This window comes from Mus caroli, chromosome 9 (assembly GCF_900094665.2).
Source record: "Mus caroli chromosome 9, CAROLI_EIJ_v1.1, whole genome shotgun sequence".
NCBI classification, from domain to species: Eukaryota; Metazoa; Chordata; class Mammalia; order Rodentia; family Muridae; genus Mus; species Mus caroli.
In genome coordinates this window covers 10532499-10547403 of record NC_034578.1, presented here as the reverse complement: position 1 = coordinate 10547403, position 14905 = coordinate 10532499, and the positions used below count along the sequence as shown (strand labels likewise).

At 42.4% G+C, this 14905-nt stretch overlaps 1 protein-coding gene across 1 annotated transcript in view; it reads right to left on the bottom strand.

Moving 5' to 3' along the window:
* Nucleotides 1-3996: 3996 nt before the first annotated feature.
* Sesn3 (sestrin 3) overlaps nt 3997-14905 on the bottom strand; it is a 49911-nt gene continuing 39002 nt past the window's right edge. Inside the window, exons 6-10 of the mRNA XM_021172724.1 lie at nt 14222-14396; nt 9879-9997; nt 8944-9134; nt 7404-7548; nt 3997-4497 (exon numbers count right to left, since the gene is read on the bottom strand). Of these exons, the coding sequence (XP_021028383.1) occupies nt 4411-4497; nt 7404-7548; nt 8944-9134; nt 9879-9997; nt 14222-14396 (717 nt within the window). The 3' untranslated portion in view covers nt 3997-4410. The remainder of the gene's footprint in view (nt 4498-7403; nt 7549-8943; nt 9135-9878; nt 9998-14221; nt 14397-14905) is intronic.

The following is a 14905-nucleotide window of genomic DNA, read 5'->3' as shown; positions in this document are numbered from 1 at the left end:
ATGATGGGGGAGAATGTACTCAGAAAAAGACACAGCATACTGGTGATGATTAGCAGGAGGCTGGTGATGTGCAATTGTGAAAGGCATTAAGATCCAGGCAGACTTGGGAGGGAGGGGTGGGAGCAGTGGCTGAGGCACTTGGAGGAAGAGGAAGGCAGGGCAGGGTGGACACAGGCCGTAGGAGCTTCCACCTTTACAGCAGATGCATTTGCCAAGGACAGCCAGAGTCTCAGCTCTGGGCCTCAAGTGTCCTTCCTCACACTCAGCCTGGATGCACAGCTCCGCTCCAGGCCACCGCACAGCAGCTTGTTCTGTTCTTGGTCTTACCTAAGCAGGTGGTGTTTTGGACAGGGTTAAATTGGGAGTGAGAGAAGCTGCATTTAGATGCATGGGGTTACAGCTCTGTAGACTGACAGGATACATTAACTTAATGGCCTGCCTTGAGTCTGCATCCGAGTCTCCACTGAGAGCAGTGCAGTGACAGCCACCCAGAACTGGCTCTAGCTGCATGGGCACACAGCTTACTGTGCCCTCTCTAGGAGGAGTTGGCTTCCTGCTTGCTGGTGAGGTACCACTAAGAATGCTTATTTGGATCATCTTGAAAGTTTTTTTTTTTTTTTTTCATTCTTCACAAGACAGTCCTTTTCATAGAGAATGAGAGCAATGATTTAGACTTGTCCTTAAAACACAACACGAAGTAAAAACCTCATTTGCCTGTTGCAGCACACACCATTTTTATGGGACACACAGGATTTGTTCCTTTTTCCTTGTCTTTGAGTTTAAAGAAGTCTTACTATCTTAGAGGCATGCACTTGCCACTGGAAGTGATGACTTTTGAGTAGTAATCTATAATTGTTTCCTCACAATTTTACTTTGGTGTGGCATAAAGTCTAGGATTTTGGAATAGCGAAACCTTCTAAGGTGGGGGAGAAAGAGTTTCCCTGGATGATATCCATTAGATCTTAGAATTATTAAAATCTTTAAGAGACATAACACAAAACAAAATAGGGCTCTGGTTCAACTTTTACATGACCTTTATATAAATCTCACTTGAGCTTTCTCTTTTAAAGATAGCCCTGCACAGCTGTGCTATCATTGGGTTTAAAACTGGTTCAAGAGGCCAAGATGCTGTGTTTGCTGCCCTAAGGGGTGGCAAGTTATTCCTTGGACTGAGACAAGGAATATCTGTTAAAGTAGTCTCATCTCAAAGCTTTCCCCTCTGAGTCTGCCTGAGGAAACCACTTCTCAGGCAGGTTCACCTCACCCCCAGCCAAGCATTGCGACCACTCCCACAGACAAGAGGGCACACCCACTTTCACATTTAAGGGTACTTACATATTTCTTTCTCTCTCATTTTTAGTTTTTGAAACAGGGTATCACTATGTAGCTCAGGCTGGCCTTGAACTTACTATGTAGCCTAGGCTGGCCTCAAAACCACCATCTTCTTGCCTCAGGCTTCCAAGCACTGGGATTATAGGCATGAGTCACCAAGCCTGACTTTCTTGATGTTCTTGATAGTTATCTGAGAAATTAGGAATTAGCATAGATGCTGGCGAATGTGAAATTCCAAACTGAGCCATCCAAACCATGAACCATCGTGGGCTTCAGGCCGATTTTAACACAAGGAGCAGGAGTTGAGGGCTTCACAATCAGACGTGCTTTTCACACACATTTGCACGCTTATGTTTGGCACAGTGTGAGCCCAGCCCGAGTGCAGCTCAGCTTATAATAGGCTCTGCTTTATACAGACTGAGTCAGGTAGCTCCTTTTAAAAAATATCACATTTATGTATAAAAAGCTACACTATAAATTACTACATCGTAAATTCAATACTCTGAAAAAAAAATGCCACCCTGGAAAACCGCATCAGAATTTCAAGTTTGCACTGGATAAAGAGGGTTGACAGCAAATTCTCACAGCAGCATGCACACCGGGAATGCTGTATCCGCTGAAGCATGGAGGTGGGGCCGCCTTCACAAATCAACTTTTTGAGGCTGGTTCACTTAGGTTCGTAAGTACATTGCTGTGTTTTCATGCACGTATTCTCCTGATTATTGACTGATCCTGAAGAACTAAAAGGAAGCTTTTCTAGGAGAGAAATCTATTAAAGGCACTAATGATTTCCACAGCCCAATCTCTACTGACATTTCTGGGGCAACACAAAACCAAAACCAAAAAGTAAGTGGTCACTGTATTTAACCCTTGTCTTCCCTTTTGGTCTAAAGCTTATTCAGGGACCCGTGAGAATTCCTCCTCTCTCAGTCAGCACATAAAAACTATTTCCCTCCGCCATTCAGTTTACCTGCACAAGAGATGGATGGGGCTATGAAGTGAAACTGTTTCTAACACTTACTTTTAAAAACCAATAATAAACTCTATCCTAAATGAAAGTCTTAGCATGGGGCACTACCCCTGTGCTTCCCCAGCCTTCTAAACACTCCCTTGTAGTTCAGACAATCTAAAGAAGGTGAACACACAGTCCACACACCCAACCGAATGCAAGAAACCTGGCACAGGTTCTCTCAATAGTCTCTTTAAAGAAACCACCCTGTCTTCAAAACCTTTTCCTCACATGGAGGATTTTAAGCAAGATCCTGGAGTCTAAAACTACCTATGCTGACAGGTCTACAGCCATCTTTGTTTCCCTCTCTGGAACAAAATCTCAAGGAAAAGGAGATAACTAACATCCAGAAAAAGGTGGCAGACAGAGGGGAGCACAGCCTAACAGAACACTGGCCCACAGGCCTTTCCTAAGAGAAGTCACCCACATAACTAGGAAACCCCAGAGGAGCTCTCTGTAGAAGCTCCTTCTACTTACTGGATGACTTACTGTGACAGACAGGGACAGTCTAGATTAGCATGGATGTGAAGAATACAAGTCACCTTCCCTCAAGCGAAGGTGTTCAGCCGAGTCCTCCAGGTGCCTGGGCAGCTCTCTAGGCACTTCACTGGTTCATTAACATAATGCAAATTAAAGCTATAAACATATAAGGTTGTGCTCTCTTAAGATAGTCTAGTCAAACAACATAAATTGATGCAAAAATGTGAGGTTTTGGCTGCTTTTTTTCTCCTCTATGACAATGCTGTGTTTTTGTCTCATTTTGCTTTGTTTTAACCCAGTTGCCCAAACAGATTTTTCTGGGGAAAGAATGCTTTGGCTTGGTGAAACCACTGTTCAGCCCCAGCAAGGTAAACCTGAAAAACACCTAGCACAGTAAAGAAATGTGACGGTCATTTCTTTATGGCTCTGTTTAGAAGGACACTTCTGCAGTGACATGATGGGGAGCTGAGCCAATTTCTAAACAGCATTGCACTGTTTTGTTGTTGCTCGATCACACTAATGCACACAAACACAAGTTTTACCTTTGAATAACAAATTACTTAAGCTACTGTAAGAGAAAATCAAGTAAAATAATTTCCAAAGTGTAACAGGAAGAATTAGGGGTCTATTAACTAACCATCCTCAACTCTAAGGAAAGGAGAATGTGCAAAGAAACATTTGGTCGGAGTTGTGGGTGTGAGCTTGTGTGTACCAAGTGTGGGAGCTTTAAGCAGTACTGTGGGCACCAGCTACTAGAGCGGAAGGAGACCCACAGCCCAGGACTCAGGACTGTGCCTCAGTCCACTGCCACACAGATAACCATGTGGGAAATGGGACCTCTGCTTTAGAAGACAAAGTAGCTGAACTTGGCGTTTCAGTAGCATGCTATAGGACTCATCATAATTAATTTCACATTAAATTGTGGATGACGTCTATCACATTTCACGTTATTGCCAATAGCAGTGTAAGAAAGTCAGATAAACCAAACCAGAGCAGTGCCTGAGATCTCCTGGGGACACAGCAGTGCCGGAGGAGGAGGGGCTTGCTTCAGCCACACGTGCTTTCCCCAGGCTCAGGACACGCGTGGGATTTTAGAGCGGGAGAGGACACCATTCTATGCTGAATGTTGCTATCTGAAAAACAACTGCTTGAGCGGATTGTACGCATTTTCCTTATTTTTTTTTAAGTAAAGAAAAATAATACACATACATATGAACTTCAAAGTATTGAAGTGAAGCATTAACAAACCAGTTCATGATTTATGGTCAGATCTGAAAATCCAACTCTAACAACGTAAAGTAGTACTCGCCAGGGTTACTTTTGCAATTGTTAGCAACGTTAAGCATTGAGAAATATAAAACACACCATTGCACATGACAGCCAGAAAAAAATCAAAACAAAACAAAACAAAACAAAGCAACCCTAACAACAAGAACAAAACAAAAATAAAATCAAAAACAAAAACAACCCCGACAGCTATACTTTGACACTAGAGAACCAAGTAACTGCTGAGGTGCGTCACAAACAAGTTCTGATGGGAGTCCCGGGCGAGAGGCCTTGATGCATGCGGACGCCTTCCTGCAGGTGCTTCAGGTCAGATGCCTAGTTATGGCTCTCAGAGCATAAAGCAGCTCGGCCTGCATCCGTGCTTCCATCAGAAGCAGATTCACGTGGACCTGGGAACCAAACAGCATTGGCTTAGTTACTATGCAAAACCTGCAAACAGCTTAGCTCTAACAAGCTCTCCAGTGAACCTAAAGTGCCATTTGGTTTGTGTGAGTTATCTGATCTCTCCAGACACCCACCATGTGCACAGACTCTGGGAAAACCACAGGGCACCTCTTGGGAAAATCACACCACTGCACATTATAGTTGGATGGCTGATGTAAATATGTTTACACTTTCTAGCCTAACTTCAAGGAAATGTTATAGTGCTGAGTTATCTTGGTATCTTCCTATCACTGGAACACACTGTTGGGCATCTTCTCCTGATGAGCTATACAATCTCTAGAAAGAAAGGAAAATCTATTGTGAATAAAAGCAGCCCAAAGATACACCAAGGCTAAAGATGGAGTAGATAATCCGCCTGGTGTATGACTGACTTTAAGAGTAAAAATTATTAGAAATGGATTCACAGCATACTTTACCAAAGGCATACAGATCACTGGGGACTGTCAGAACCCCAGAATGAGTTTCTTACTTTCAGCTTGGACAGTGTAGTATAAAGGAAACTCTTAAGTTTATACTGAAAAGGCCTAGGACCTTAAGCCAGATCTGATGCTATAAGCTGATAAAAGTTTTTAACATTTAATTTACATGTAGTTCATCTACAGATAGTCTTTTTTCTTTTTGATTGGATATTTTCTTTATTTATATTTCATATGTTTTCCCCTTTCCTGGCCCTGCCACCCCCCAGGCCCCAGAAAACCCCTATCCCATCCTCCCTCCCCCTGCCTCTATGATGGGGTTCCTCCACCCACACACCCATCTCCCTGTCCTCAGTTCCCCTACACTGGGGCATCTATTGAGCCTTCATAAGACCAAGGATCTCTCGTCCCATTGATGCCTGACAAAGGCCATCCTCTGCAGCATATGCAGCTGGAGCCATGTGTACTCCTTTGTTGATGGCTTAGTTCCTGGGAGCTCTGGGGAGTCTGGCTGGTTGATATTGTTGTTCTTCCTATGGGGTGGCAATCCCCTTCAACTCCTTCAGTCCTTTAACTCCCTTATTGGGGACCCCATGCTCAGTCCAATGGTTGGCTGTATTTGTAAGGCTCTGGTAGGGCCTCTCAGGAGACAGCCATATCAGGTTCCTTTCAGCATACACTTCTTGGCATCCACAATAGTGTCTAGGTTTGGTAACTGTATATGGGATGAATTCCCAGGTGGGACAGTCTCTGGATGGCCTTTTCTTCAGACTCTGCTCTACACTTTATCTCCATATTTGCTCCTTGTGAGTATTTTGTTCTTCTAAGAAGCACAAAAGCACCCACACTTTGGTCTTCCTTCTTCTTGAGTTTCATGTGATCTGTGAATTGTATCTTGGTTATTTGGAGCTTTTGGGCTAATATCTACTTATCAGTGAGTGCATCCTATTTGTGCTCCTTTGCGATTGGGTTATCTCACTCAGGATGATATTTTCTAGTTCTATCCATTTGCCTGCAAATTTCATGAATTCATTATTTTTAATAGCTGGGTAGTACTCCATTGTGTAAATGTACCATATTTTCTGTATCCATTCCTCTGTTGAAGGACATCTGGTTTCTTTCCTGAATATTATAAATAAGGCTGCTATGAACATAGTGGAGCATGTGTCCTTATTACATGTTGGAGCATCTTCTGGGTATATGCCCAGGAGCGGTATAGCTGGATCCTCTGGTAGTACTATGTCCAATTTTCTGAGGAACCACCAGACTGATTTCCAGAGTGGTTGTACAAGCTTACAATCCCACCAGCAATGGAGCAGTGTTCTTCTTTCGCCACATCCTCACTAGCATCTGCTGTCACCTGAATTTTTGATTTTAGCCATTCTGACTGGTGTGAGGTGGAATCTCAGGGTTGTTTTGATTTGCATTTCCCTGATGATTAAGGATGTTGAACATTTCTTTAGGTGCTTCTTGGCCATTTGATATTCTTCGGTTGAAAATTCTTTGTTTAGCTCTGTACCCCATTTTTTAATAGTGTTATTTGATTCTCTGGAGTCTAACTTCTTGAGTTCTTTGTATATATTGGATATTAACCCTCTATCAGGTATAGGATTCGTAAAGATCTTTTCCTAAGCTGTTGGCTGCCCTTTTGTCCTATCGACAGTGTCCTTTGCTTTACAGAAATCTACAGATAATCTTATGTAACAATATATTTGTCTCACAGGTCTTCACTATAATGACAAAATACTAAACTAAATGAGAAACGTTTGTTTTAATAGTAACCTGGTTGCTAACAAGAGTTTCTAAATGGCAGTGCCTTCTAGGCTGGGTACAGTTCTACACAGCACTTTCTTAGTGGGTTCTAATAGGATGGTAGAGTTACTGGTATTTAGATCCAATCTTTTAAAGGCAGATGCAAAAACAAATGATACACACTATGCTGGCTAGTTTTTATGACAACTTAACATAAAGTAGGGTCATCTGCAAAGAAGGAATCTTAACTGAGAAAATGTCTCCATAGGACTGGCCTGTGTGCAGATCTGTAGGGCATCTTAGTTGATAACAGATGAGGGAAAGCCCAAATCACTGTAGGTGAGCCACCCTAGGGCATATGGTGTTGGGTGCTCTAAGAACGCAGGCTGAGCAAGCTAGTACGCAGCCTTTTCCATGGCCTCCCTCAGTGATGAAGTGTGTGTGACCTGAGACACGTAGTAGTGTTTTATTACAGCAATTGAAACGTTGACTAAGACATAGATCATGTTATATCGAGCACACATCTAAACTTCAGTGAACAGTCCATACCCTTAGATTAATAAACATGAAAAACAATAGCTAGTTCAATGGTACCAACTTATTACCACGGCCCACACTGGTTCTTGATTACAGCTGTCATGTTAAGCGTGTGTCTCTGGGGTCTGCTTGGTAATGACACTGACCTTCTCTGAGTGAGTGAACTGGCGCCAGTAGCTGTCATACATGCGCTTCGTGGTTCTCTCAGGGTAGCAGGTCACTGTCTTGATGTAAACCTTCAGGCTCCGTTCAAGTAACTGGTTAACTTCTCCATAGTCATAGTCATCATACCTGTGAGTGACAGCATAAGGTGAAACCCAAGCTTCACTGCTCAGACGTTGCTATTCAATGATGTCATAAGCAAAGCTCATTACGTGAGCCATAAGAAAGCATTTACCGGGGGCCTGGTATCTCACACACCCTTCTCTGGAAGTCTGTAGTGAACAGGAGGGAAAAAATCTGCTCCTAGTTTCATAGAGCTTAAACTCTATTAAGGTATAAAGAGAAAAAAGATCTACAAAGCAAACATAGTTTGTAGGTGGTGATACTACTTAAAGAAAAATGCATTTGCAGCTGGGGAGGACAGGTCTGTGATTTTTAAACAGAGCAGGCAGGCGTTCTCTGGGAGAAGCACTTTAGGAAATACTAGAAGATAGCAAGTGAGCAAGAGTAAGGCCGGCCTGCAAAGGCTCCAGGTGGGTGTTCCAGACGGAAGGTGAAAATCTGAGTCTAACACCCCAATATGAGTCAGGTGACACTTCAGACTGATGTAGCAGAAAAACAATCTTTAAAAATTAAAATTCAGAATACTCCAAAATTCAGAGCCATGTGATCATATTTAGGGTTTGAGGCATTTTTTGATTTTTCTTTTGCAATGATGGAGACCAAATGCAGGCTGTGAACATAAAGGCAAGCATTCCGGCTCCAGCTTCCAGATGCTTTTCAGGTTAGGAAGCTAACTCTGTAGTATTCTTTATATACCATGCTGCATTATGAGCTGATCTGCCAGGAACTCACTCACTCACTCACTCACTCACTCACTCACTCACTCACTCACTCACTCTATCTATCTATATATCTATCTATCTATGTATCTATCTATGTATCTATCTATCTATGTATCTATGTATCTATGTATCTATCTATCTATCTATCTATCTATCTATCTATCTATCTATCTATCTATCTATCATCTATCTATCGATCATCTATCTATCTATTTATCTATCAATCTATCTATCATCATTCACTTTCATGGCTATGTACCATGTAGTGTGTGCATGTGTGGAAGTCAGAGGTCAAAGATCGACGCTGTTCTTCAGATTCTGTCTGTCTGAATTTTTGAGATGATATCTCTTGAGGGGACCTGGGGCTTACCAATTAGGTAAGTCTTGCCTAGTGAGCCCTAGGAATCCTGTCCCTACCTCCCAAAGCTAGGATTATAGGTATGTACTTACGTAGGTGCTGGGGACTGAACTCAGGCCCTACTGTTCACACGACCAGTGTTTACCAACTGAGCCATCTTCCTAAGCCCCAGATTTATAACACTTTAAGTTAAAAAAAAAATCTAAGATAAACCAAGTAGCATTTACTGCAGAAAGGTGTAGCCCCAAACAGGCTATAAATCAAACAAATGTCTGAATATCCACTCAGAACTGTATAAAGTTGTCTGCACAGTGAACATACCTGATTCCAAACATACAGTGAACATAGTTAAACAAAGCTCTGCGCAGCGTGGTCGTGTCAACATCCTCATGGGTGGCCATTGTGTTGTAGGTGAGATTGTAGACCATTCGAAACTTCTCATCCAGGAGATGTCCAATGTCAGAGTAAAGCCTGTTCACCAGTGAGAACCCATGATTTTCCCAGGTGTAGTCCTGGATGTAGAAAAATGTGTGCACTTACAAAATGGGCATTCTCTGTTAAACCCAATGTTTTTAACTTTTAGAATAAAATAAAACTATTACAGAAAGTTATTGGGAGGTATTTCTAGCTTGTCTCTAGGACAGCAGTTTTCCCAAGGATGCTCCTTGTCAGGCTGTGGAGTGCAGAGCCAGGGTGCTGCCTATAGGGCTCAGGTTTGGCATGTTTGTGAAAACTCTGACCACCTCCTCTGGACAGGCACTATGCACACTATACTTTATCTGAAAGGACCCAGAAGTTCTTGACTATTCCTATGTCACCAAACACAGCAAACTTACATGGGCATGAAGGAGTCTAAATTTAACCCCCTTCCCATAGAGTTATTGTACTGTGGGAGGCTGGTCCGAAAGCACAAACGACTGACGTAGTCCTATCTCAAAAGGCCTTAGTATAAATGTCATCATACTGTTTGATTTTTTTTCCCTGCCCCTCCAAAAACAGCACAAGCATATGTTACTCTCCCGAATGATGCAGGCAAACTAAGCCAAGCATCCAGTTTCCTTGCGACTTCTAAGGGGGAATATGTTGAAACAATCATCTTCTATCAGGATATCAAATAGAATGAATTGAAGAGTTAGATACAGTGCTTTGTAGAAATGCCTACTGGCTACTTTAGAGGACACTTTATTTCTGTTTTAACAGTTCTCCCTTGGAAGAAAAGAACTCTCAGGTTTTTTTAAGTTAAAAGTGCTGTGTACCTGGGCTCGGAATGTTGGCAAATGTTCTTCTCCTCGCCTGGCAAAGTCTTCGTACCCGAAGCTTGGGTCTTCAATGTATCGAGATACATCGGCTGTTACGATCACATCATCTTCAAAATCTAATGGACAATAAAGGCACTCAGGACATGTACAGCACTAAGACCAGGAGCCTGAACCCCAGTGTTGACCACATGGCTTACTCACAGAATACCTACATACAATTTCCTTATCAGGTATTAAGATTTAATTATAGTTATGTAGGTGAAAACCCCGACTCTATTGAAATATTTAAACAACAGTGGAAAAGACCAACGTGTCAGATTTACTAATTTTGAAATAGAAGCGTACTCCTTGGTGTTTAGAGAGATGATGTGTCTTTGTAATTACTTCCCTGATTTCAAGCATTAACACTGATTAAACAAGCTTTGTCTCTAGTCCATAAATGAACTTATCATTCTCAAAATAAAAAAGTAGTTCTTATGCAAGGAATAAGTTCTTTGTAAATAATTTAATTAATGCTAAATTAATTCAGTCTTTAATCAGTAATAAATACTGGATAAAGTGAGCAAAAATACTATAGTATAATAAAAAATTGTAATTCTTATCTGAGTAAAACCTTTAGAGGTTTGCCAAACAATTATTTAAATTCTTCTGAAAGAATATATATGAATACTCTAATAAGACGAAGTCTCCTGTTTAATCTTTAAGTTGTAGCCATCGACTGATGGGGCGGCGTGGGACGAGCTAGGGAGAGCAAGCTCCTATGTGACACAGCAAGTACATGCAGTGGACTCCAAGCCTGCATTACTCAGGCAGAGAAGAAACTGACATCTGCTGAGTAACTCCTGCATGCCAGGTGGGAGGGATGCTGTACGCACACCATCCACAGTTTCCTTGTTTCATTATAGCAAGAAGAATCCACTTAAGAAATAGGGACCTGTCAGTCAGCCTTGATCTGAAGCTTGCTTGCTTGCTTTCTTCCTTTCTTTCTTCCTTCCTTCCTTCCTTCCTTCCTTCCTTCCTTCCTTCCTTCCTTCCTTTCTTTCTTTCTTTCCTTTCCTTTCCTTTCCTTTCCTTCCTTCCTTCCTTCTTTCCCTCCTTCCTTCCTTCTTCCTTCGTCTTCTTCTTCTTCTTCTTTCCTTCTCCTTCTTCTTCTTCTTTTTTTCTTTCTCAAGAGCTGGGCATCGATCCCAGGGCCCTGTGTATCCTAGGCAAGTACTCCACCCAGGAGCACAGTCCCCAGTGCCATGCAGTGCTTTTAAGTGGTTTTCCTCTATGGGAAATTGTGGGGTTATCTGGATCGCCACAGTGCAGGCTCCACTCGAGGTACCATGAGCACAGCTGTGGTAGTTTTGAAGCTTTAGCTCCCACCTCAAAGAGGTCATGCTTGCTTCCATCCACCACAACCCAAATGACCGAACGTGTAAAAATTCATCACAGTCAGACAAGCCTACTAGTTTTGTGAGTGGCAAAGTAAAATCCAACTAAGATGTCTGTGGTACTGAACTGTCAAGTTTTCCTGTCTCTGTACCCCTGTGTCCCTGGATTCATTTGCAAATGCTGACATTGGACTTGACTGTCACATTACTTCCTTTGCCTTTGATAACAGTTTTGTTTTGCTCATATATAATTTTAAACTTTTAATTTCAAAATAAATAGCAACTAATATATAAAAGTGTATCCCAGAAAAAACCTTATAACTTAGAAGCAGTAGTAGATAAGGCCTGTTTTCTAAGTAATCTGCCCATAAAGGGCTATATGGGGGCCTCCCTCAGCCACTTATATTTTACTACACTTGGGTCCCTCCAGTGTCCATATGGGAAAGGCTGGACCGAAGGACCTGTAGGAGGTGGGGCCTCCTGTGAGATGTTTAGGTGGTTAGGCTTCCCTCAAAAGTTACTACAGGATCTTGCTGTGTCTTCCTGGATTCGTGCTACCACAGGCACAAAGCAATGGGGCAGCCAATCGTAGGCTGATGTCTAATAGGCCACCCAATCACATGGTGTTAGCTGTATGGCTCAGTATTTGTAAGACTCACAGGGAAATGATTGGTGCTATTCTTTCTAGAGTTATCTTGAAGAGTTAAAATTACTACTCAGGTGATCAGCAACCTAGAACTAATGGCGATGTTAATATTTAACATCAAACATCAAATAAACAAATATTTAAGTTTGTACTAAAAGGAAACACCATTTTAGACTTCCTGGGCTTTTGTTGTTGTAGTTTTGTTTTGTTTTGTTTTTTTGAGACAGGGTTTCTCTATTATGTATGTTCCAGGGGTTCCAGTGTCGTCCTCTGACTTCCTCCAGTATCAGGCACACACACTATACATATAAACATCCAGACAAAACACTAATACACATAAAATACATCTAAAAAATATCCTGAATCAGGATATAATTTTTAAAGTTCAAGGTTTGTTAAAAATTCTTTTCAAAAACTCTTTTCAAATGTCTGTGTAAGGGTTCAAGGAGCTTACTTAGAGCCAGGCATGGTGGTACACACCTTTAGTTCCAACATTTGGGATTAGAGGCAAATGTAGGATCTCTGAGTTTGATGCCAGCCTGGTCTACAGAGTGAACTCCAGGATGCCCAGGGCTACACAGAGAAACCTTGTCTTGTAAAGGTGGGTGGGAGGGGAAATCTCCTTGGAATTTAAATATATTTCTATTATTTCAAAACAACCTAAAGGAATAAAATATTTACATTTTTCAAGCTCCAGTGATCTAAAGAAACTGAAAAATTAACGTTTAGAGTACTTGGCTATTCATCCTAATGGCATCATGGCTTTTTCAAACCGCACCCTACCTGCATGGCTCCCTGCTGAGGGGTCAGCACACACCTGCAGAGCTCACCTGCTGCATGACTTGCTTTTACTTCCATTTGCTGTCCCTGGATTTTCCAACCAAAGGCTTTTGTTTAAGTCTGGGCTTTATTTAACTGTAATGCACACAATTCATTTAGTTTTGACATCGCTCCTAGTGAGACACTGATAATGTCCCACAGTGTTCTCAAGCTTAGCACCACCTCCTACTGTGGTGCTGTTGGATACTGTGTAAAGGTGTTTGGTCTGCAGGCACGGCTGGGGTGGGTAGAGATCAGGGGCGGAGAGATGGCTCACAGTTAAGAGCACTGGCTGCTCTTGCAGAAGACTGGGGTTTGGTTCTCAGCACTTACACATGGCTCCCAACCACTTATTACTACAGTTCCAGGGGATTAATGCCCTCAATTGATCTCCATAGACCACAGGCATCTACATATATACACATGGGGAAACAGTCATACATATGAATTAAAATAAATCTAAAAATTTTATTTCAAATGCTCAAGAGAATGACAAAGGGCAGGATGCTCTTCCTGTAGCTCTGTGTTCGTTCCTTGGCACATTAGCACACAGCACACAGGAGAACAGCTCTCAGAAGGTAAGACTGACTGGTATAGTTTCAAGAGCAATGTGACTTAGATGGCATCTCTGAGGGGTTCACCTGTGCTTACATGTTGCTTAATAAGATTTACTATGTACTGCTTGGTGCCTTTAGACGAAAGAACTGGAATATCGCCTTACTACTCCAAAATTCCTTAAGAGTATAAGAAAATGCATTTTCACATTTATTTATATAACTTTTTTGTATGTGTGTGTATTGGTATGTCCATGCCATGAAGTATATGTCCAGGGTCAGAAAACTCGTGGGAGGAAGTTCTTGCCTTTTACAGTGTGGATCTCAGGGCCAAACTCAAACTGGTGCAGTGGCAAGTAACATTTTGCTGACCTCAGCAATTAACCACTTTAGCTATGTGTCCAAGACAGAGCAAGGGCAAGCCTACAGATCAGTCTCAGAGGACTAGAGGTAGCCATGTGCCATGTAACAACACTTCAGGAAAGACTGAGTGCAGGTATGGAGAAGGTTCCTCTCAATGATCCTGGGTCTAGGAAATCCTATGACACTCCGGCCAACACATAGCAGTCTCAGGCATTTCACTTTTGTATCAACAGCTGATGGACAGTGTGCACTGCCAGACACACAGCACATACTATAATGCAACACAAAGTCAGAGCTACAGGTTCATGTATTTGCTACCTATGCACAGCACTTATCCAGCAAGTAACTGCACACTAGCATGCCACATGCTGTGGCCACGGCCACACACCGTTCCTGTTCAGAAGCCACAGCACCCAGTCTCTGTGGGGCACTGCATGGCGTTTGCACAACTGCAGGTTTCTGAGAATGGACCCCACTGTTGGTGAAGCAAGAGCACACTCCTCTTTATGTGTCTATATGGAAAATGCTAAAAGCGGTGTCTCATGTCTCTGAACAACTAACCAAGAGAAAGGACAAACACACCTGAGTGAGGAAACGCATGTAAAGTTTCTCCAGGGACCACAAAGAGACTTTCTTTCTTTTCCTTCTCAAAACGCGTGGTCATTTCTTCCCGAGTGGTCTCGTCATCTTCCCTGTCTTCCTGAAGCCTTTTCATCCTTTCCATTAAGGCTTCCAGCTCACCTAGGGAATCCACAATCTGGAGGAACAGCAGACAGTGTTGGTGCCTGACACTACAAATACTCCCAGGAGCCCTCCCTCTGCAATGCCGCTGAGCATGAACAGAGGACAGTTCATGAGACTTTGATCAAATGGTAGAACTGTAACTGGCAGGCATATCTTAAACATGGCTATGGTGGACAAGACAGAGATAGAAAGTAGGTGAGTGACTCAGGGGCTAGGCACAGGGAAGAGGACCTGGGATGGGAAGCTATGGAGTTGCTTTTTATATTGTGGTAACATCCTAAAATTTATTGTTGTCAGTATCATACAACGATTTGGTTATACCTGTTTGATGAGCAAATTGGGTCATAGGTTATTTACATTTTATTGAAGCTATTTTAAAAATATTCTGAAGCCGGGCATGGTGGCACACACCTTTAATCCCAGCACTCCGGAGGCAGAGGCAGGCGGATTTCTGAGTTCAAGGCCAGCCTGGTCTACAAAGTGAGTTCCAGGACAGTCAGGGCTACACAGAGAAACCCTGTC